General features: G+C 41.2%; 1 protein-coding gene across 1 annotated transcript; it reads left to right on the top strand.

The window, feature by feature from the left end:
- Positions 1-527: 527 nt before the first annotated feature.
- Positions 528-17,121, top strand: stard10 (StAR related lipid transfer domain containing 10). The gene is made up of 7 exons (XM_079579469.1): positions 528-769; positions 1,153-1,383; positions 13,109-13,256; positions 13,387-13,490; positions 15,898-16,015; positions 16,399-16,451; positions 16,817-17,121. The coding sequence occupies exons 2-7, from the start codon at positions 1,225-1,227 to the stop codon at positions 17,021-17,023; spliced, it is 789 nt and encodes a 262-aa protein (XP_079435595.1). The 5' UTR covers positions 528-769; positions 1,153-1,224; the 3' UTR covers positions 17,024-17,121.
- The last annotated feature ends 6,231 nt before the right edge of the window (positions 17,122-23,352 follow it).

The following is a 23,352-nucleotide window of genomic DNA, read 5'->3' as shown; positions in this document are numbered from 1 at the left end:
GCTTCTCTCTCATTATTCACATTCATTTAGTCCAGTGTTGTTTTGGACCTGCTTTATCTCAGTTTGTTGTGTTTGAAGAAGTGTCTAGGAGTAAGTTTTTGAGGAGGTAGTAAAAGAAAAGAAAAGGAGATTTAAAGGAGATTTGCCAGGCTACAAACACCAAACTGTTGCTTATGTAAAGTCATAGTCTCCTAAGTTGATAATGTAGCCTACCATATGGGTTCTAATTATACTTTTATCATGGGAAAAAGCAGCTTCAAAGGCCGGCAGATCACAGAGCACATGATTTCTTTTCACACAAATGAAGTTAGTGGTTTGAACATTTCGGAGAAAACAATTGTTGAGAGGCTTTCCTTGTTCGTGTGGCAGTGACAGCCGACACCCAGAAGGTGTGTGCAACACAGTTGAAGTTTTACGAGGATCACGTGAATGCAGCAGAGGGGGGCGTACGCTATTGTAGCCAAAGTCGACGTTGCCTGCCTGGTCGCCCTGCCTCTCCTCCCTCCCTCCCTCCCTCCCTCCTCTTCCTCCTTTTTCTCTCACCGCATCTTCTGTACCACCTGCCACAGCCGCGACGCAGCGAGGATGGAGAGGAGCTGCCGCAAATGAGACGAGATCTTGCAAAAAAAGAAGAAGAAAAAAAGAAAGAAAGAAAGAAAAGCTTTACGAGCTCACTGAGAAAAGGCGAGGACACGACACCGGCAGACTGCCTCGTTTAGGGGGGAGACCGCGGAGCGAAGAGCGCCACCGAAATCAGAAACAACATATGGTTAGTAGGACTGTTTCCTCTGCACCCGGGCTGCAAAACTTGTTCTCCGCCGCTGAGAGAGAGAGAGAGAGAGAGAGAGCAGGCTAGAAGCGCGTGTCATTTCGGGTGCTTTTTGAGCTCGATCGACTTGTTCGCTTTCATTCTCCACCTGTGAGAGCGCCAGGCTTACAGCTGTTTGGTTAGTTTCGTGAGGGGCTGGCTGCAGTTGTGCCTGTCTGGACGCGCGCGCGCACGCACACACACACGTACATCACAAGACGCGGCACAGCCTTCAAAACCAGCGCGCAGGGAGGAAATAGAATTAGATAAGTTTCCCCCATTGTGAAGAGAAGACACGTCACTGGAAAAAAAAAAAGACTTGAGGAAGACTTTTTCTTTTTCAGGTTTACCCTCGTCGCCTCATTCACGATCAATAGTTTGCAGCCAAGAGGATCTCCCCCTCCCCGTTTAGAGCCATGTCCGGACAAGCTGTGACCATCCCGGACGACCGGGCGTTTGCCAGCTTCAAGTCAGAGTGTCTGCGTGAGGAAGGCTGGAGCCTGACCTACAGTAAGGGGGGCATCACAGTGTGGGCGCAGGGCCTGGACGAGGGCAAGACGATCCACAAAATGAAGGTAAGGAAAAGTTTACTCAGACTGTTCAAAATCTATGTCTTCTTTGCGCATCCCCCAGAAAGCTTTTAGAGTGGCTCAACAACCTGACCCAATGGGAAGTCATGAATAATTTGGAATAGGTCCATATGGTACAAGTGAGACTATAATGGCTGCTATATAGACGAGAAAGTGCAAAACAACTCCTGACTAGACTATCATGTTGAAATGGTGTGAAAATGGTGCCACACTCATTGATGGATATCTTTAATCATTACATCACAACACGTACAATCATTTATTTTATCAAGATAAGAAGCATTTATCGATTTCAATGGAAAAAAATCACTTGCTACATCAGCTTTTACAAACACTCTGAGGTGCAAATAGACAGGAATATGCACGATCAAAGAAGAGCAGTATAATGTGCAGGAGAAATATACAAAATATCAGACTGTCACAAGTCAACATTGGTAGTGCAAAGTTTACAATCATAGTGCAGGTGATTGATAAAGTGACTCTGACAAAACTAAGAAAGTAAACTGTAAGTAAACTGTATTATTACGGTTGTTTTTAAGAATGAGATGGAAAAAACTTTATTAGTCCTGTGAAGAGCAATTCTGTGCATACATACAGGCCATACATTACACACAGAACAAACATTTGAAGCATGCGCCCCAACAAGTTCACAAATGTTCAGCAAGACCAAGTAAAACCCAACATCCGAAGTTTAGTGGTGAAAATTCCCCCCACTGACTTGTAACTTTCATGGGAGCGGGACATCACCAGCTCGTTTCCATGGAGATCCTGCTGCTTTGCTTTACAGGTAATACAAACACGAGATACATACTGTACATGATGTCCCAGTTGTGTCTTCTTGGAGCGTGTTTTGAATTTTTGGACAGTTTTGCTGCTCACGTAACCCCCCGACATATAACCTGGAATGTTCCGCATGTTGGCTTTAATTGGGAGAGCGGTGACTGAGCAGGAAGTATACGGCCTTTTACCTATAACTCATATGGATGACAGGCTGAGTGCTCAATCTAAATTCCCACTGGATTGAAATGCTGAGTTGCTACATCGCTCTATATATGCAGTGTACTGTAAAGCAGAGCAGAACATCGGTGCACGGCATGTTCGTGCGCAAAAGCAGACGAGACCTTCACAATCTCCGTAACAAAAAAACTGTAGACATGAATGGTATAATCAATGGGCACATCATCCAATCCTCTCACTTTTGCACTCACCTCCTAAAGCCGGTGCATCAGTGAGTGCACCCCTAAGTGTATTGTCAGGATGCATTCTTAAAGCTATAGCTGATCATTTCGATTGCTCTGTTACAGTAGGTGTCTGCCCTGAGAAGAATGTGCTGCTCATCGCCATTCACTGTGTGTGTAATTTGAATACCGCTTGATCCTCCGGGGCCATTATTTGTTCAGAGATTGGCTGCAGTGTCTATTCAGCTATTGCTTTTGTTGAATAATTTAGGTGTTGATTACAAGCAGAAAACTGGGTAGATGGTTTGACGGTGCTCTTATGACAATATACAGAAGCTTTTTCGGTAAGGACGGAGTAAAGCTGCAGATGAGAAAGAGTTGGATGTGCAAACTTTGTTATCTAGCCAAATTGCAGTCGTGGCAGTTAGTTTTAACTGTAATGTTTGTCTTGGGAGGCGATGTGAAAGTGAGCAGCCATCCAAATGCTGCTGCTGTGTGTGCATTTCAGCCATTTTTTGAGTTGTCTTCCAGGCCTGCACAATTTATGGAAAAGAAAATGCAATTTTTGTGTTAAACATGCATTCAAATATGTGAGAAGCCAAGTAGATTAATAAAAATATTTCAGGGCATGTTTGTGGAGGTAGAAACTACAGGTTTCAGAATTAAAATCTATGGAGACATAATATTTGCTGTTTGGCAAGGATTTTGCACTGGCTAAATATTGTTGCGGTATTTGCGACGTGCCAAGTTCAACAATTGAGATTGTGATTTTGATTCAGTTGCAGCACGCATGACCTTCTTAAATCGATTCCATGTATTTATATCAAGAGTCAAGACTGAGACCACATACATCAGGAATGAAGCTTATCTAAGCCACTTAAGATGTTGTGAGAGCAGCAATTGGTAAATGATAGCCTGCGAACAACAGAACCCATTCGTCTGTCAATGAAGGCACTGAAGTTAAAGCTACAATGGAAATATGGAGACAAACAAGGGGAAAAATGCGGTTGAGCCATGTCTTCCTCTGCACTATGCCTGCACAGCATATCGTCAAGTTATTTTTTTTGCGTTAAGTGACATCTTCCAATATTTTAACTTTATTGGTAACTTCTGATTAGTGTTTAGTTTAGTTGTGACTGAAATGTGCTGGAAAAAGTAACTACTTACATGTTTTTAGACTTGAAATTGAACAGTAATTTGTCTAGCCTACTTTTTAATCCCAAACTCAAAGATCGGCATCACAGCGTTTGGAGTGGTTCGTTCGCTTGCCTCACAGCAGGAAGGTCCTGCATTCAATCGAGCCGGGTTGGGCGTTTCAGTGTTGCGTTTGCTTGTTCAAAGGAATAGTTTTCCTTCAAGTTCTCCGGTTTCTCCTATAAAACCACGTACAATAGGCCATTGAAATGCTATGACCCAAACAAACTTTGTCTTAAAGGGGCTATGCATGTGTGCTATTTTATACTCATTACTGCCACCTCAGGTCATACATGTAACAGCACCTTCTATATTAAGAAGTAACACCTTTTTGAGTGACAGTGCAGGATTTTAGAGGCAGTTGTGGTGAATAGGTGGCTCATTCTACACCTTTAGGACATTGTTGGGGGATGTAGGGGGGAGGAAAATACACAATTTAAACATTTTTAAACTCTACATAGTCCCTTTTAACTTAGGCCTGAACTGGGAGATGCCCTCCTGTATTTTACTTGTGAAATAATGATGTTCTTGTGCGTATAATTGGTCTATTCCAAATCGCGTTTCTACAGCTAAACAAAAGTTAGTTCATTTACATTTTTGATTGCTCGGGGCATGTCCCAGGCAAAACCCAGAGCTGACATATTGTTAGCATAAAGGCTTTGCTAATTTATCCCCCTCTGGGACAGACAGGTGTTTTCCTCGTGACAGCTCTGCAAACAAGCCAGAAGTGAAGAGTGTAAGCTAACAAGGGTGGGGCCCGTACAAACGGTAAAGGCCGATGAACAGGATGTGTGAATGTTCCAATGAGAGCAACATCCTAGACTTGGGATTTTCACCTGGATCCAAAAAGTAACTTGATACAAAATCATGTTTGCATTGCAGGAAATGCAGTGCTTACTTAATGTATTAGTGTCAGTCACATGAACACAATCTTAGAGCATGAGCTGCCGTGCACGTGCATGGGTCAGTCATTTCTCATCTCATCATAATTACTGCTATAGTATGACGGAAACACTAATGATTACACGTTTAAAATTATTGATTGTTATAGTATCTTGGGAGAACCATCAATTTAATGATGACATTAATATTTCATAATGCCTTTTATACCATACTTTATAGATTGATCATCATTGATTTGTCACGAACAAAGAAGGTGTTTTTGGTGTTCGTCAATTTAGGCACAAAGTTGTTGCAACTGAAGAAACATTAGCTTCTGTGCATGAGCTGTGGATCAGTCATGGTTAAAACAAACGTTTTTTTTGCAGAGCATCTGAGGTTTGATCTGCAAGTGGTTGGTTTATGAGTGGAACCAGAGCGTCTATAAGAATATCCTCTCAGAACACAGGGCCAGAAAATGCATGCAAACTCCACATAGAAATCTCGCATTGTATAAAAAATGAATGAGGGATTGTTTTTGTGTTGGGGCAAGAGCTCTGAGGAAGACATGGTTATCTGTTGTGAACCGACAGCAGCCAAAGCTAAATGTTAACTTGGAAATGAAGTACTTTGTCCAGTGGTTGAGCGCTATGTTGGAAGCACTTGTAGCTTTAGTCTTCTGTCTTTCTGTTTGCCCCATGAAAGCACCCACAGTTTAACATACTCACCTCAAACTGGATCTCTGTCCACATTTTTGTGAAAAACACTAACCAGTTTGGTAGCACGTAACTGCTGAACTGCAATAGGTGCATTTGTGTGAGCGTGAAAGTGATGCGGCAGATACAGCTGTTCTATTTATAGATGAAATAAAAGCATGCTTCTCTGCTGGTGCATGTCAAATGAATAATGTTTAGTGTTGGGGCCTGACAATTCCCCTCTTGTACTTCCCGTAGAATACAAATAAGAGCTTGTAAGACAACAGTGTGGCAGATCAACATTGTCATTAGTGGTCTCATCATCTCCATCATCATTAAGTTGTTGCCATATTACTGCATCAGTAATATAGTCATATATTGTATACAAGATTCATGTGTTTCACGAGGTAAACCAGTGCAATATTAGAAAAAAAACACGGTATTGTCATGTATGATTTGAATGCAGAGGAGGTATCATCATAATGCTATGCCATTTATCAACAAAATCACAATCATGATCATCTAATCTGAAAAAAATATATCAGTATAGGTTTCCAGACAGAGTTTCTAGGTATTGGTGGCCAAACCCGCCCCAAAAGCATCTGAAAACCAGTCAAAAGTCTGACGCAGACATACAGCGTGACAGCCGTGATTTCCAATGCATTATACCAGCTTTTACTGCGGCGTCCTCCAAAGACACGAACCTTCTCTCTCTCAGAAAGAGCAGCACGGATGTTCTTCCCTTTTCCTAAAGACCGTCATTTTCATTATTCTCCAAGTCATCCAGTTGTTGTGTAGGCAGCTAATTGTTTCCCTTCTCCTCAAACTGCGGAGACTCCTGGGTTTCGCCGCGTTTCCTGCTGACACAGAGGGAAGCCCCGCTCTGAATCACACACGCCCACATGATTTTTTCTCCCTTTCATGATCATCTTCCACCATCTCGCATCAGCCCCCAAAGGAGCGGGTGATGAAAGCTGACAGGTGGAGAGGCGGTGGAGAGAACACGAGCATCAAACGGGAGAGAGAAGAGAGAAAGTTTAGACGGTGGGTGGGAGGCAGCGGTCAAAAGTCATGGCTTTTCGTGTGGGCACACTTTGGTTCATAAACAAAATAATGTTTTTGTCAATATTGGGTTGATTAATGACTAATGAAGAAATTATTGTTTTTGGTGTGGATGCAAATATAGTACTGTTGTAAGCAGGAGACATGAAGGATAGTTATAAGGAGTATTTGCCTTTATTCTGAATCAACTATTGGCAGCCTTTTAGGGTGCATTCACTCTTAAAGGGAAAGTCTACTTTGTTTTGTGCATTCCATGAGCGTGCGTGAAACTGGTGCAGACCAGCACTCCCGAATCAGACCGAGTCCTTGAGCCAGTAATTGTGATCAAAGCTTTTAGTGATATGGCTGAGCACTTTCATTAAGATAGCAAAGTGTGACTTTGACAAGTATTGAAATTGCAGATACTTGGTCTGCACTCTAATTTATTTATGATGCACCCATTTGTTTTTACTCAAGGTTAGGGGTAAAGATATCTCCCTCTTTCAGTGTTTTTAATGTTTAAACTAGGGCTGAACAATATTAAAGTGACTTGCGATACACGATATGGCTGTGCAGTATCGCGATAACAATATTATTGCGATATTTCAATAAACTATTTCAACACGATATGTGTCATTGTGCCCAATTTCCAGCAAATTGTGTCCTAAAAAACACCACATCAGGACCAAAACAAAAGTATGAGACTCTGTTTGTAAATGTTTAACTAGAACCAAACCTTTACACATTTATAAGTTCAATGTGTTTTTGGCTGAGTTTACAAAAAAAATGTGTTGTTCTCAGTTGATCTTTAGTGATACTGGTTAGGGTCCGGTCTGGTGTCAAAAAATAAAAGCATCGAAACATAAATAAACATAAAATCTTTATATTCAAGTTTTGATGCTGTTGGTAAAAGTAAAAAAAAAAGTTTCAACACAAGTTGAAAAAATTCATGACAAAAAGGGAGAACATTTGTGAAAAAGTAGTGGAAATTTTTGCTATAAAGTATCATCTTATCTTATCTTATTTCGATCAAGCTTTAGGCCGTGTTCTAAATAGTTTAGCTCGAAAGTTTACAGCGGGTACGTCACACGTCATCGGATACGATGATACGATTAGCTGTGGCTGTGTGCAGACGCATGATAGACATTCGTAGTGCCCAATAAACCCCTATGGACGATCGTAAACCACACCTCTCCTACGAGAAAATGAATTGGTGGTACCCTGACTAAATATCACTTGTGATTTTAGTCTGGCGTTAGCCAGGTTAGGAAAACATAGAAAAAATGGGGGGAAAAAGTGGAAAAAATATAATAATAATAATAATGCCTTACACTTGTAATGCGCTTTACAAGCCTGTATTACCAAGTTTCTCAAAGCGCTACATTGTCGTCATTATTCATTCACTCCATACTCGGTGGTGATAAGCTACTGTTGTAGCCACAGCTGCCCTGGGGTAAACTGACGGAAGCGAGGCAACCAGTCTGCGCCATCGGCCCCTCCGACCACCACCAACCACTCACTCACACACCACATTCACCCCAGGCTTCCTGGTGTTACCAAACGGTCTCCCATCCAAGTACCGACCAGGCCCTTCCCTGCTTAGCTTCCAAGATCTGACGGGATTGGGCATAGCAAAGGCGGTATGGCCCCTAAATATGGAAAATTGAGGGACACATTTGAGGGAAAAATAAGAAAAAATCAAAATAAATTAAATGGAAAGACAAGGAATAATTTAACATTATTAATCTGATTAAACAAATAAATTATAGGTATCGGAAAAAAGTATCGTTCAGGTATTGGTATCAAAAAACATTTAACGGTACCCAGCCCTAATCGCGATACGATATTTCTTGCGATATATTGTGCAGCCCTTGTTTAAACCTAGTTTAATCAGTTATGGTCCAACTACAGAGTCCCCAACTTTCAGAAAACAAAGAGGAGCTTGTCACAGTAATGTTAACATCAACAACTAGCCGGCTACTTCACATTTGTGTGAAAAAAATGTACTTCATCTGTTGCTGTTTACAAGCTCTGACATTTGCCTGGATGGTTCTGACATCATTGTGCATTTGGTAACTGCATTGTTTGTTTGGCCATTGTCTAAAGCTTGAAGAGGATGTGTCAGTTGTTTTACTGCAGTGTAACCTTTGCCTTGTGTTGATGCTGTACAGTTGTGTATCGGAGGCTGAGCTCTGGTTGGCCTCAAACTGAAAGAACAGGCTCATACTGAGAGCTTGGGCTAAAACAGGCCTATGTTAAACTATCAGCAAAGAGCATTTTTGTGCAGATATGGTTGTAACTTAGTGATTACTTTGTCCAGTAACTACTTTCCCTAACTGTTTGATACAGAACACACAAGGATCTGTTTTCATGGCTGCTTTTACACAGAAGGATCTAATGCCACTACTATAACAAAAGAAAATGGGTACAAGATTCAGCCCACATTTAAAACACATTCGGGAGAATTCACTTCTAAACTGATCCGAGAGTCATGAAGAACGTGCTTGGAGAGGTTGTTTGGAGAGGACTTGAAATTACTAATTGCTCCCTGTTTGATTGAAATTGCAATTAATCTTGCTGCCACACTCAGAGGCTTAGTGAATTTAGCATTAAGCTAGAACATCCTCTTTTGAGTCACAGAGATTAAATGAATGACTTCACAGAGTGTCTACCTGTTCCCCTTCACCCTCCTTATCTGAGAGTCTCTTTACACTCCCTGGTTTAAAAAAAAAAAAGTCTAGTAAAATTCATGTAATGGGCTATACCGTTTTTAGCTTTGATTACAACATGCATTGGCTGTGACATTGTTTCAACAAGTTTCTACTAGGGTTGTCAAAAAAAATCGATTCCTCAATACTAAATCGATACTAAAAGTTGTATCGAAGCGAGCAGGTTTTGAGCAGGTTTCCTCCTCCTCCTCCTCAGGGTTGCCAGGTCCGCGGGTGAAAAAAACTGTCCGCGTTTTTTTGCCTTGCTGTAATCAATGTTGAATTGATCAAAATCACTATTTCGAAGGCAAATCCATGGCTCTGTAAGCTGCTTTTTCAATAAGGGAGGGGAGTAGGGGCGGTTTCCTCATCATTGTAGGAGCACATGGGCTCTGTTAACTAGTAAACAATATTGAAAATTCTAGCCTCGCCGTATGTCCACGGGTTGTCCGTGGTTTTCAGATATTTTTGGGCGGGTTTGGCTGCCCATACCTGGCAACCCTGCTCTTCCTGCTCGCTCCCAGAGCACTGGAAGGAACCTGCTGCGCTACGATCAAAACTTAAATAGAGCTAAAAAGTCCTCACTTAAACCCTGAATAAAATTCTGAAACTGAATGCATCCATTGTCGAAGTGTAGAATCTGATTACTTGTGCATTACCGGGGTGAAAGGAACAGTTTTATGAAACTGTAGAATTTGCGATTGTGGCTATTGTTAGCTTAGCGGTGTCCATTGGTTTACATGTATCAGTTAGCTTTGGCTATTTTTTTCTCCTAAAAAATCTCAACAAAATGAAATTGTACCAATGTCAACTGTATAGTTACATGCTACCCATCTGTACTTAACTCATGAATATATTTAGAGGAATTTTAAAGGCCAGTTTTAACATTGTGCTTTGAATTAATGCACTGTTCTGCTCCTAAATGTGACAGCAGTGACTGTTACTGTTCAAGGCAGAAACAGACAATGTTTAACCTGATGGTCATGGGCCAGGGCCAAATCCACTTAATTGAAACAAGAGTTTCCTACAGCAAATATGATATTTAAAAGGATGTTTTTTTTTTTACTGTGGTGTCGAAATCGCTATCGAGAATCGAGTTTTATTTTCAGTATCGTGACACTAGTTTCTACAATGTCACAAGATGTAGTTCCATCCAGTGTAGCTGCATATGAACTTTAAAGGGGCGAGATGCAAGTTGGCCATTTTATACTCACTACTGCCACCTCAGGTCATACATGTAACTGCAGGTTCTATATTAAGCTTGTGCATGACGGCACTTGGGACCCAAAGTAACAACTTTTTGAGTGACAGTGCAGGATTTTAGAGACAGTTGTGGTGAACAGGTCTGACCTCATTCTACATTTTAGGACATTGTTTGAAAATGTAAGGGGAGGAAAATACATAATTTTAACATTTTTAAACTCTGTATAGTCCCTTTAAGATATATAGTCTGACAGAGAAACCGATTGTGTGTAACTCTATCTTGTTTCTGATTTTGTAGCCGCCTCTCCGTGACAATGCAGTTTTCTGTGTCCTCAATTCTTTCCAGTTTGCTGCGTGTGTTGCATTCTTGAGTGGCGTCCATGTCCCTTATACGACCTGATACAGAAGCAGGAGTCTCCTTATCAGCACATCCTGGTCCAAATCACGTCCCTGACCGACACTTTAATGGCGACTCGCTGCCCCTTTTCTTTGCTTTGATCGTGTGTTCTCCTTTCCAATTCAATTTATGTTTGCTTGGCCTTTTGCTTTTATTGCTGTCTTTTCTGTGAGTGGGAATGTGTGTTTAGCTTAGCTTTCATATATAGCAGAGGGCTGGATGTCGGGTCCTTAGAGACGCCTCTTTCTGTAGTAAAGTTGATTTAGCCCTTTGTGTGTGTGTATAACTGGCCACTGCTCTTAAATTATCTGATGACAGTATTTTTCTAGTTTAAAATGAAAAGCCATTCATCAGCATTTATGGTTGTATTTTAAATGTCACTCGTTGAAGATAAAGGCTGACAACGTAATGAAATTGTGTATTTCGATGTATCCTGGATATGAATTTTATTACATCTATATAATCCATTTTATTAGACACAGTGCTGTTGTAGGCGATAGTCATCCTTGTGCAAATGTTGCCCTGTTTTTTGAAGACAAGCGCTACACTGTGTTTTGTCAAGAAACTGTGAATTGTTTGTAAGATATGCTTGATTTGTTCAAGGAGTACACATTTTAATCAAGCTGTGATCCATCTCAATGATCAATTTGGTGCTTTTTAATAGACATTGAGTGGGGTCTATGAGCAGTAAAGTTGTTTTTTGCTAAATTATGCAGGAGCAGACAGCTTTAATTTGATGTTTGAGGTTTTGAAACATCTCACGAATCATATTAGTAAAAGGATTTATTTGTGTATAACATTGAAAATAAATGTCATTAAAAAATCAAGAGCGTTCAGTTGACGAACCGCTCAGCCCTGATTTGTTGATTTGATTTTTTAGATCTGTCTATATGTCTATTATTTATCAGTTTCACTTGTATAGTACGTTTGGATGAACAAATTGCTTCACAGCGGCAGCAAACAAAAAACGGTGCAATGACCTCTTAAAAGTGGCCATGCTATCTGCTCATTCAGTGCTAAAAGCTAGAGAATAGTAATGGGTCTGTAAAGCAGTACTAAGTAACTTGTTTACCTTAATAAATCCTTTCTGTAGTCCCTCTGGGGGTAAGACAAGTGTGATGATTGGGGGGTCTTTCATCTCCCTCTGGTGTCTCCGGGTCGGAACCACCAATACACACTAATGGAATCATGAAGAAGAAGCGAACAGGCTAACGGGCAAAGCTAACTGCGGGCTAGCACCACTTAAACAGTATTTACAGCCAAGTTTGAGTGAAAAAAAATATCACCATTGTGTAATAGGATGAACAATATCCCTCTGTCCCTTTGCCTTTTCTGTCAGCGTAGTATTTACTCTCACGGACAATTAATGAGTAAAAACCGCAACATGCTACAACACCTGCAGTGGTGCTTATGGCCTCCATACTACTAGGGAGTAGTATAGGGAGTAGCATGAGTTAGTACTGCTTCAACATTGTTTTAAAATGCTTCATAGATTGAGCAGGAATAATCAATGCCCACCTACACCAAAATATAAACACTTAAACTGCCTATTTACTGGCCTAAAACATGTTGGGCTAATTCACCTGCAGGTAATGGTGGCACAAGACCAGAGCTGTGGTGAAGACCCACCATAACCCTACAATGACAAGCTGCTACCCACATAACAATAACATTTTTATATATAAAGTAAAATACCCCAAAGAATATTGTTGAATAAGAAGTAAAATAATGATATAAACAACCCAACAACTGTCATTTTCACAGTAGTGTTTCCTTACTATTTCAGGTAGGAGATAAATATTCAAAGAAATGTTGCCTGGTAAAAAAGTCTCATCTTTACCAATCTTAATCTTGACAAATAAAAACATCCAACCACCAAATCTCATGTTCCAATCAGCTCACAGTACAAATCAACAGTGAGAGTGTCTTGAAGCGCTATCAACACATTTTTTGTGATTGCTTATTTGTTAAGAAGAATGACCAAAGTGTGATAAATTATGTTTATCTTCACAGCTTGGTCTACTTTGATACTTTCTTGGCTATTTCTGTCACAGTCTATCGTCCCTGTCTCTCATGCCTTGCTGCCTCCGACTGAACATTACCCCTCTTGTTTTTACTATGACTAATCCCTTCTGGGCTGTTGTAGCTGCAGCAACAGCTTTACCCTGCAGACCTCTCCTACATGTCTGCTTTTAAATAGGCCTAAGCAGGAGTCCCTACGGTGCTGTTGTTATTAATGGTGATAAACAGCATCAATATGGACTTTATGTGTATGTTCATCTTCACATTTCTCTCATGTACCAAGCAAAGTTGTAGTATTGAATCATCTTGTTTGTGTAAAATGCTGTACTGTCTAATTTATAAAGTGCGTGTCACCAATGTGTTTTCATGTAGTTATTTCTCGTTTCTCCTCAGTGTTGCATGGTGTGCAAGGACGTGTCAGCAGAGACCATGTATGACGTGCTGCATGATATCGAATACAGAAGAAAATGGGACACAAACGTCATCGAGACTTTTGACATTGGGAAACTCACGGTCAACGCGGATGTCGGCTACTACTCATGTATGTTTCACACTCGTGAGCGTTAATTTCTGCTCGTATGAGTGGCGTTTCATTCAACATGGATGGGCCGTGAGCAGAAGCACTGATCCGCTGTGATGTGTTCACTGAATTATCCTTCTGTCGTTAACAGGGAAGTGTCCGAACCCTCTTAGAAATCGTGACGTGATCACTCTGCGCTCTTGGCTGCCAATAGGAAGAGATTACATCATCATGAACTACTCTGTCAAACATGCTGTGAGTATAAGTCAGTTCTTTCTAACGTCAGTCTGGAAAGACACTACAGTGTTGGTGAGAGCTTCATCATGATCCTGATGAGAAAGTTCAAGACGGCTGCCTGAGACATAAATATTTCAAATCCAAAAAGCAGGTCATAATGCAATATTTAATGTGTATGTCAGGCATCATTTATAGACCTACACTGCCCAGGATGATGCCTGATGTTTCCTCCTTTACTCTCCTGGCCTCCAGGTACACAGGGATGGCACCTCGTAGTCGATGCAGTATAGCTTTAATGTTTATGTGCTCTTGATTTTACAACTGTGTTTAACTGGTGCCAAGTGCTAAAACAAGCAGAATGATTAGACAACAATAGTGAGAACTCTCACTGGCTTTCAGCCCAATTTCTGTAGTTTGGCTCCTGTTTTCTTAGTTCTTTCCAAGTGGAACAAGAGAACATAAAAGATGGGTTTATTCCTCAGAGCTTTTGCATAGATTTCTTACTGTAGGGTTATGGCTCTCAAACTTTTCACACCAAGTACCACTTCATAAAGTATTTTGACCTTGTAAATACTACCAGGCCTAGATCAAGAACGGATCAGGACTAAACGTGTCAAAAAAGGGTCAAATTTGGACCAAGCTGTGTACACCAGAAACATGTTTAACTTAAAGGCACACAGCGTAACATTTTGGACTATACTGTTGCCATCAGTACAAAACATGCCATGACCGGCATGACACAGAAAATGCTATTTCTGCTGTGGGTAATCAAAGAATGGATTTGGATGAAGACCTATCCTGTTTAAAGCTCAAATTCTACTGACTTTAGTCACATCTCCATTGAGACAAGCTGGAGACGCCCCACTCCTGGTAAAGTTACAGTCATGTCTTAGGAGGGGTGAGCTGCTCACAGCAAAAGCAAAAGTTTGTGCATTTATGAGGTATATTTCAAGGATGAAAATATCTATTTATTTTAAATGCGTTACTAATGCATATATGAAATCGTCTCTTACTGAAATGAATAAAGACCAAAATTGCAGATGACTCTGGTGATGAAGTGAAGAAGCCCAAGTACCACCGTTTAAGAACCATTGCTGTCGGGGATGTTTAAACCAATCCTCTACCGTCTGTCCCAACAAAACCCCATAATCTCGCTGTGAAGTTAATAATATCATAAACTGAAGATTTCATTCCCAGTAGGTTTTCCCCGCGCCTGTCATCATGCCTTAGTTTCCCTCGCTAATATAATGTTTGCAGAAGGATAAGGTCTCTCATGTGACTGTTGACTCCCTTCTCGCCTTCCGCATTCCTGCATCAATAAGTAGTCGCAAACATAACAGAGTGCTCTCCTGTGCGCCCGGCTTTATGCGATTAGCCAAGGACACTTTTGATTTTTCCAAGAATTTGACTTGAGGCCTATCCATATGGGTGACTCTTAATACAAACACCAAAAGCAAATGCAGATGTGTGGAATATTAACTATGTACCAGCAACATTAGATTAGGGAAGATGAATCGGTTTCTCCTCTTCAGACGGTCTCCAGCTGAATGTTGCAGTGCTCTCCTGTCCTCTGCAGTGTGCCATCTCTAATTAGCTCTGGCTAACCAGCGCTGCACATTATCATCATGAATAATAACCTTAGATGGAGAGTCAAAGGAAGCAGCAGTGAGGTTGGGAGTGAGAAATGGCCTTTACTGTTCAGCTGATTACTGAGGGGTGGATTTTTATTAGAATAAATGATAGGGATCAAATGATTTAATTAGCACTTTATGGAAAATTTGACATTTTTTAATCAAGCCAAACAGTGTACCAAAAAGTTGCATTGTTGGTGTCCAGCTGCATCATGAGGAGCATCATGTTTGGTATTGCTGACGTGCTGTTTTGAGCTTTACGACTGCTTTTTCTCGTGACATGGCAATCATATAACTTGGAATGTTCTGCAGTGTAGCTTTAAAGCCCCTTTTGAGAGGTGAAATTTAGTTTTCAGGGGGAGTCCTGGACCTAAAGAGGACCCTATTGTGCATTTTTGTTGTAATCCATTGGGGAAACTAGAGCAGCAGGAGGGAAGTTGCTGAGAGAACATGCAAACTCCAAAGTAGTGCAGGAATCAAACCCAGAACCTTCTTGCAGAGAGGCAGGAGTGCTAACCGCTAAGACACGGTGCTGCTTTACTATTCACCACTATATGTGCCATAGAAATTACAGCCCTCAGTTTGATCCAGACGGTGAAGTGGAGTTCTTTGCTTGTGGGAGTCTTTGCGACAGAACTGGCTTCACTGACAGCGTGACTTTTCAACAGTGACAGTTGCAAGACTTTAGGGAGTTCCCTGCTCCACTCAAGGATAGCTCTGACAGGACACTGTTGCTAATACCCACGGCGAATGAATAATGAGAGTCGTTTTGTGCCGTTGTTTTCTCCCTGCAGAAATACCCTCCTAAAAAGGACATAGTTCGAGCGGTTTCCCTTCAGACCGGCTACATGATCCAGAGTCAAGGGCCCAACACCTGCACCCTGACGTACATGGCCCAGGTTGATCCACGAGGTAACCACCACGCACACAATTGTTATGGCCAACCAGATGAATAAGAGATAAAGGCTTAAGCACACATTTGCCCATGCACTCACTGACCCAGGTGCTAATCGCACGCTCATACTTGTAATGAATGATTCATTCTCCTTCCTTTATGTCAAAATGGGTCACCATAGTAACCATATGAAGGACAGAGTCTGTTTTGTGCTTCTGTTTTTTGCCGTGATCCATCTTTTTTCACTCGCACAGATGAAGTGTGAGGAGGCTCTAATGGTGCAAAAATAAGGCTCGATAACAGTGCATGCAACGGCGCTAACAACCAGAAATTAGGCTTATTTTCTGATTTTATTTGTCTTCCTCGTTTTCCATCATTTACCGTGACTCTTTTTTTTCAGGTTCATTACCCAAGTGGGTTGTCAACAAGTCTTCCCACTTCTTGGCTCCTCGTGTAAGTAGTTTGGAGAATAAAAATAACCATTTATTTATTTTATTATGCCTGCGTGTGGGTGTGAATGTGTTTTCATAATCCACTGGCAAACTGGAAAGCAAAGAGAAATGAAACACACAAAAAATAGATATGTGGATGGGTAAAGCATTAAAGAGGACATACTGTGCAAAATCAGCTTTTAATCATGAGCTTTTAGCCATTGCTCCTTCATCAAAATCGCTCATTGACGCATTTATGAGTACCGTTAATCCTGTTAACTTTGGTTGTTTCTTCTTCTACTGAGAAGCGCAGCGATCAGTATTTCCCTGATTGGATTGCGGTTACACAAATCAAAAGTCACATTTTAAATCCTATTATTGTTGCAGGCAATGAAGAAGATCAACAAAGCCTGTTTGAAGTATTCAGAATGGAAACAGAGACACAACCCGGGCTTCAAACCCTGGCTCTACCCCGAACAGACTACATTACCCAGCATCCCCCTGTCGGAACTTAGCCTCCAGCGCGCCGAGAGCTTGGAGAAGATCGATGAGAGCTGTTTGGCCGAGACCCAGTGCAGAGAAGACAGCGACTAGCACACATCCTTACACTACAACAAGTACGAGTACATGCAGATACAGTGTAATGCAGGGATACAGGCATGTATACTTTTAGTGACAGGGATGGGCTTGACAAACACCAACTCGCCAAAAGCTTCTAGATTTCTAGTAAGTACTTTAAAGGAACAAGACACCTTTTTTTTTCATACTGAGATATGTTCTTACCTGAGCTTAGACGAGTTGATGCGTACATGTCTGGTCTTTGTGTGTACGCTCAGTCACGCAAAAAGACCAAAGATGTTGTTAGCATTTATCTTCTCCTCTCGTCTATGGGGCCAAACCATGAAGGGGTGAAGTTAGAAGTAACCAAGCTCTTCCACATTCCCCCTATTTAAATACGGTTACGTGAGGAGTTACACGATCCAAGTATAGTTACACAAACTGTGTAGTTAAGTGTTGTTAAAGTTACTGCACCAGCATCAAAGTGCTCCTAAGGTATTGTTACGCCTTACAATATAGTACTTCTTTTTATCCGCTTAAAAAATCGACATGTTTAATTTTGTGTAACTATACTTGGATCGTGTAACTACTCACGTAATCGTATTTTTAAAGGGGAAACGTGGAAGAGCTTGGTCATTTCTAACTTCACCCCCGTTTGTGCCCATAGAGGAGAGGAGGCGAGGCTAAAGCGTAACAACATCTTTGGTCTTTTCGCGTGACTGAGCGCACGCGTAAAGACCAGACAGTTGCGCATCAACTCATCTAAGCTGCGGTAAGAACATCTCAGTATGGAAAAACAGTGGCCTATTCCTTTAAGACACATTGGCCAATTGAGTTTATTCAGGGCTAAAAAGAGTTAGACCTAAATTGGACTAAACTTGGTGCTAAAACATGTATACACCAGAAAAACACCAAAACCGCATTACCAAAACTTGAATGGAATGATTTCTGATTATAATGAATCATGTATAAAATTGTAGAAATAACACCTAAACGCGGCATCAATTCTTTCACAACCACATGATCTAATTCACTATTGGTTAAATTCTGGCTTGTAAATAAAACAAAGTTACTGTCAAGCCCTGGGTATGGGTGTGAGGTTCTGCATTAGAGTCAGGATGAGTTCTGTACATAAAAGAAATATACAAACATTTGACCAACCTTTTTGCCTGATATACATAATTTATACATGATATACATCCACAGAAGAAGATGCACTCACAACCTCTCTAATCTTTACAGGCTTCAGGAATACATTTTACATACAGTTTGCATAATATTGGATTGTAGTGCCTGAAACTGTTTGTAATTGGATGCTCTACAGAAGAATACAGCAAAATACAATGCCTGGCCAAACATGTAAAAGTCCCCACCAAAAAAAAAAAGAAAACATGAATATTTTGTTGGCTGCTGCTAGCTTTGATTATAGCACGCGTTTGCCGTGGCTGTGTTTTGATGAGCTTCTGCAATGTCACAAGATTTGCTTGCATTAATTTTTTTACCAAGATCTACTGCGCATCCCAAAGATTCTCTATGTTCAGGTTAAGATCTGGACTCTGTGGTGGCCAATTCATGTATGAAAATTATCACAATTTGAGCCTGATGAATCCTGGCATTGTCATCTTGGAGTATGCCCGTGCCACCAGGGAAGAAGAAAATCAATTTGTCATAATGTTCCTGAATGATCCTAGACCTGACCAACTGCAGCAACCCCAGATCCAGGTGGAGACTTTTTCTTTGGCTCGGCAGTGTATGTCTTCATCAGATTTTACTATAACTGTTTACAGACTTATTTAGTGTGAAAGTAAGCACACACACAGTCGACTCCTTTATCTGAGAGGCATATCATTGTAAGTACAACTACCTCTCAAGAAATTCCAGGATAAGTACACGTGTGGAAAATTGCTACCTGTGCACACAACTGATAAAAAAAAAATATATAATTTAATATATAATTTATTCTTTATAAACACAGTGATGTGGCCCTGCCCTTGTTACATGATTTGTTTGTTGATCACATGCAGAAGGCAGCTGTAATTCCCACCTTGAAGCTTTATCACACACATATTTTTACACTTGTACAAACCTTCGGCTTCTCTGTTCCAAGGATGTATGAATGTAGAATTTACCATGAAATTCTATAAAGATTTTTTTGAATTTCACTGCAGATTTGATGTGTTTTTTTCCTATTTTACATTAAGGCTGCACAACATATCACCAAATCATCGTTATTGCAAAATGAGGTGCCTCATCGTCCATATCGCAAGACTCCACTAAATATTTGTAAAATTACTGGGGTCTTCCATCTGACTGAGATTTACACTTTTTTTTTTGCTAAAGCTGCCTAAAGCATAAATCTAAAAATGTGCAAAAGTTCAGTTCTAGTCACAATTTTCTTAAAGGGACTATACAGAGTTTAAGATTCAATATTTTTTTATTTGTCAAACTATGTGAATGGTTTGAAATTATGTTACTCTCATCCTTGATTGTGGAGCAGGGGGAGGGGGAAGAGGGGTGGGAGGGAGATTAGGGAGTTCAGCTTCCCGATGGCCTATGTACAAAACTGATCCTCAGTCGACTGGAACTGACCCGTAGATTCCGCAGTCTTCTTCATGACGGCATAACCTTGAAGAGACTGTGTGATGGGTGCTTTGTTTGTTTGTATACTTTATTGTCCCCGTAGAGAAATTTGTCCTCTGCATTTAACCCATCCTTTGATGCCGCTGGGGCAACCCGTAAGGAGCAGTGGTCGACGGCAGTGCCGCGCCCGGGGACCCATCTCCATGATGTGGAGCCAGGCTGATGGTCAGAATCACCTGGCTGGAGGATTCACCTATTGCACATGTTTTTAGTGGTAGGGGAAATCGGAGTACCCGGAGGAAACCTACGCAGACACGGGGAGAACATGCAAACTCCACATAGAAAGGCCCCGTACAGGTGAGAATCGAACCCGGGACCTTCTAGCTGTGAAGCGGAGGCGCTAACCGCTGCACTACCGTGCCGCCTTGTGAAGGGTCCCTGGTGATTTTGACGGCTTTGCGGGTGAGACTGGTGGAGTACATCTCCTTAATAGCAGGGAGAGGGGCGTCGCAGATCTTCTCCGCTGCTCTTACGATGCGCTGGAGGCTTCTACGGCAGGAGGCAGTGCTGGCGCCGTGCCACACAGTGATGGAGCTGGTCAGGATGCTCTCTATCGTCCCTCTGTAGAAGTTTAAACATGTTAAAATGAAGTATTTTCCTCCCCCTACATGTTCCAGCCATGTCCTAATGTGTATTCACCACAACTGAAGATCCTGCACTGTCACTCAAAAAGTTGTTACTTCGGGTCCGAAGTGCCGTCATACACAAGCTTAATATAGAGACTGCAGTTACAGATAAGACCTGAGGTGGCAGTAGTGAGTATAAAATGACCAACTTGCATCTAGTCTCTTTAAGTCAGTTTAGTTTTAGACTTCTTTTCATACTTTATAAATTTAATGAAAACTAATCTGTTGAAATGGTTCAGTAAAATATTGCAATTTTGTTAATCTAGACAGTTATCAAATGTATGATGCTGTATTTCTATATCATATTGTGCAGCCCTATTACTCAGCACATTTAAAATCTCTTTCACTGTAATGATGCGCTTTTGGGATTTTACTCTTAGGAGCCACTGACCTGATTAGCGCAGTGAGCTGTTCTCAGTGATCCATTGTTTCAGTAATGCCGACTACTTTAGTGATTATTAAAACACGCCCCACCACTTACAGCCTATTGACAAACTGTTTTGCAACTATTGATGTGTACATGTGTGGTCCACATGTGAACCATCTCCAAAGACACAATGTCGAGAAACTTGTGAGGGCGGCTCTCGCAGGAAGTCCACATGCTTTGTCACGCTCATGTATGAGACATGCATAATTTCAGATGGCAATCGAACTGACTTCCTCTGTGTGGCAAGAGGGAAGAAGAAGAGAGCCATTACACCATTTTGTGTACTGGGACCAATCCCTGTAACTTTGGGTGAGAGAATTCATCCTGGACAGTGGCTCAGATGGTAGAGCCGGTCATCTTATAACCGGAAGATTGTGCTGTCCTTGGGCAAGACAACTCCCCTATCGCACCTATGAATGTGGTGATTAAATGGGCCAATGGCATATTGGCAACCATGCTTCAGTCTAACCCAGGGCAGCTGTGACTACAATATTAGCTTGCAACCAATGAGTATGCGGTGAATGAATAATCCAATGTAAAGTGTCTCATAAATGTCCATAAAAGTGAAGTATCACAGATATGGACAATTTATGGTGAACTTGGAGTCAGCGATTCAGAGCCGAAAACATACAATTCTTTGAAAATGGGAGAAAGTCCGGATTACAGCTGCACAATATGTTGCTAAATTTATTGCATCACAATATTAGGTGATGCAATATCCATATCGCAAGACTGTACAATTTATCACAAAATCTCTAAAGTCTTCAATCTGACACGGATTCTGCAAACTCTGCCTATAACAAAAACAAAGTTCAGTTTCAGTTTTCATTTTCTTAATTTAATAACATTTTGGTTTAGGTGCTGATTTAGTGTTTTGTTTTTTTTTGGAAGTCTTGTTTTGCTAAAAAAAAAAAAAGAAGAAGAAGAAGAAGTGATGAATATACCATGTTGAAACAGTTTAGTCAATATCGCATATATGGCACACCCGTATCACATGTTTTTCCAATATGTGCAGCCCCAGTGCAGACTTTTCATGCAGATTATTTTAGTGACATAACATGAAATACTAATGAGTGTTCCAAAGTGCTAAAAGCTTAACAATACAGAATAGGGACCTTTAACAGCCTTATTACACATAGGCATTGAGCATGGTGTTATGTGGTATCACACTTCAGTGGAGTACAAGAAGCTGTTTAGCCTTCACACAGCTTATTGATCTCTCCACGGTGCACATGGAGCCATCCCTCCTTAGCAGCTTAATGGTCCTGTGGCTCACTCATCACCATTACATGCACGGGGGGAGGCAGCAGCAGCAGCAGTAGTTCATGTAAGTGGAGTCCCAGCGGCTGCCCTGTGTTGTTTTGGGCGTGTCTCTCCACATCAGGGGGAGCCATGAGCAGTGTGAAGAGTAAACATGTGTGTCAGAGAGCCGCCCCCACAGCCCACCAGCTCTGATAGACTGATGACTCATCACAGCCCCACCTCCTCTGCTGCTGCTCTCCCTTCATCCCGTTTTAGCCCAGATTTAATTGTCTCTGCGTGCTCTCCTCTGCCATCTCAACCCCCCCTTCACCTGGTATCTTTCTATTCCTTTGAGACTCATGATGTCATACCTTTACTTCATATTTTAAACTAATTAAGTTGCTTAGAATTTGGCCATCCAGCATAGAACCTTTGATGACCAAGATGATTTTAAGAAATATTCCCATACACATCATATATATATATTTTTATACTGAAAATAGAGAACATATGTGATGCACAACACTGGTGTTTGAATGGAAGGAACGCTGTACTTTGGGCTACAATTAGAAGCTTACCTAGCCCTGCCATATGGGACTGTGCAATCAATTAAAATGGCCCAAAATAAAAAAGTGTTTGAATTAATGAATGAATTGAGCGATTCCAAATTTGTATGTGCTTTTGTCATTTTTTGCCTTTCAAGTAGCAGGGGGTTTGCTCTAGTCTAGTGATAGCCACGTGTCATGGCGAGCTACGTGTAAACAGGCAGCAACCTCCCTCTTTCTTGGTACAGCTGAATGTTTTTGCCTTTTTCTGTGAGCTGCATTTGTGGTTTCTGTGTTACACATTGTTTTACTGGATATTTTTGTCTTTGCTGTGTTTTTGTGAGGTTCGGTGGAATTTTTTACTGCAATGAGTCAATAATGGTCCTGAAGAAAGCAGCTTTTTAAAAATTAAACAGCTAGCTTATCAGCTAAATCTATTTGAGACCTACAAATTTCTTCCTCTGAGACACCAAGAGGCACCAAGAGCCCCCCACACCTGCAGCACAGTGGAGGCGTCACAAGAGGAGCTACAGGAAACAACAAGGGGACAAACCAGGAGGTATCCAGGCAAGACTCCCAGCGAAGCCACACATGCCTTTTATTTCTACTATTATTCTGGCAAATGGACGTTCACTGGAGAATAAAACAGATTATCTGCTAAAATCTTCCCAGAAGATGGTGAAAGACTGTTGTGCAGTGGATGGAGCAGCGCGGCTTAAGACTAACACCTGAACACTATTTTGTTGCACGCTTAAGAATGAGAAGTTATATGTCTTGATTTATGACATATTAACCAAAGTAAGCTACCCTGAGACCAAATCATTTATTCTTCTATGTTAAGTCGCTTATTATTTATTTATCAAGCAGCATTTCTATCTTTTCTGT

Source organism: Gobius niger (assembly GCF_951799975.1).
Source record: "Gobius niger genome assembly, chromosome: 1".
Taxonomy (NCBI): domain Eukaryota; kingdom Metazoa; phylum Chordata; class Actinopteri; order Gobiiformes; family Gobiidae; genus Gobius; species Gobius niger.
Note: the sequence above shows the minus strand (reverse complement) of the source record. Positions and strands in the feature narration are given on the sequence as shown.

Excerpts from the sequence above, each read along its gene's own strand:
- stard10 (XM_079579469.1), top strand. The coding sequence starts at position 1,225 with ATGTCCGGACAAGCTGTGACCATCCCGGACGACCGGGCGTTTGCCAGC. Across the intron at positions 13,491-15,897 it reads ACTACTCTGTCAAACATGCT|AAATACCCTCCTAAAAAGGA; the intron begins GTGAGTATAAGT and ends TTCTCCCTGCAG. Across the intron at positions 16,452-16,816 it reads CCCACTTCTTGGCTCCTCGT|GCAATGAAGAAGATCAACAA; the intron begins GTAAGTAGTTTG and ends TTATTGTTGCAG.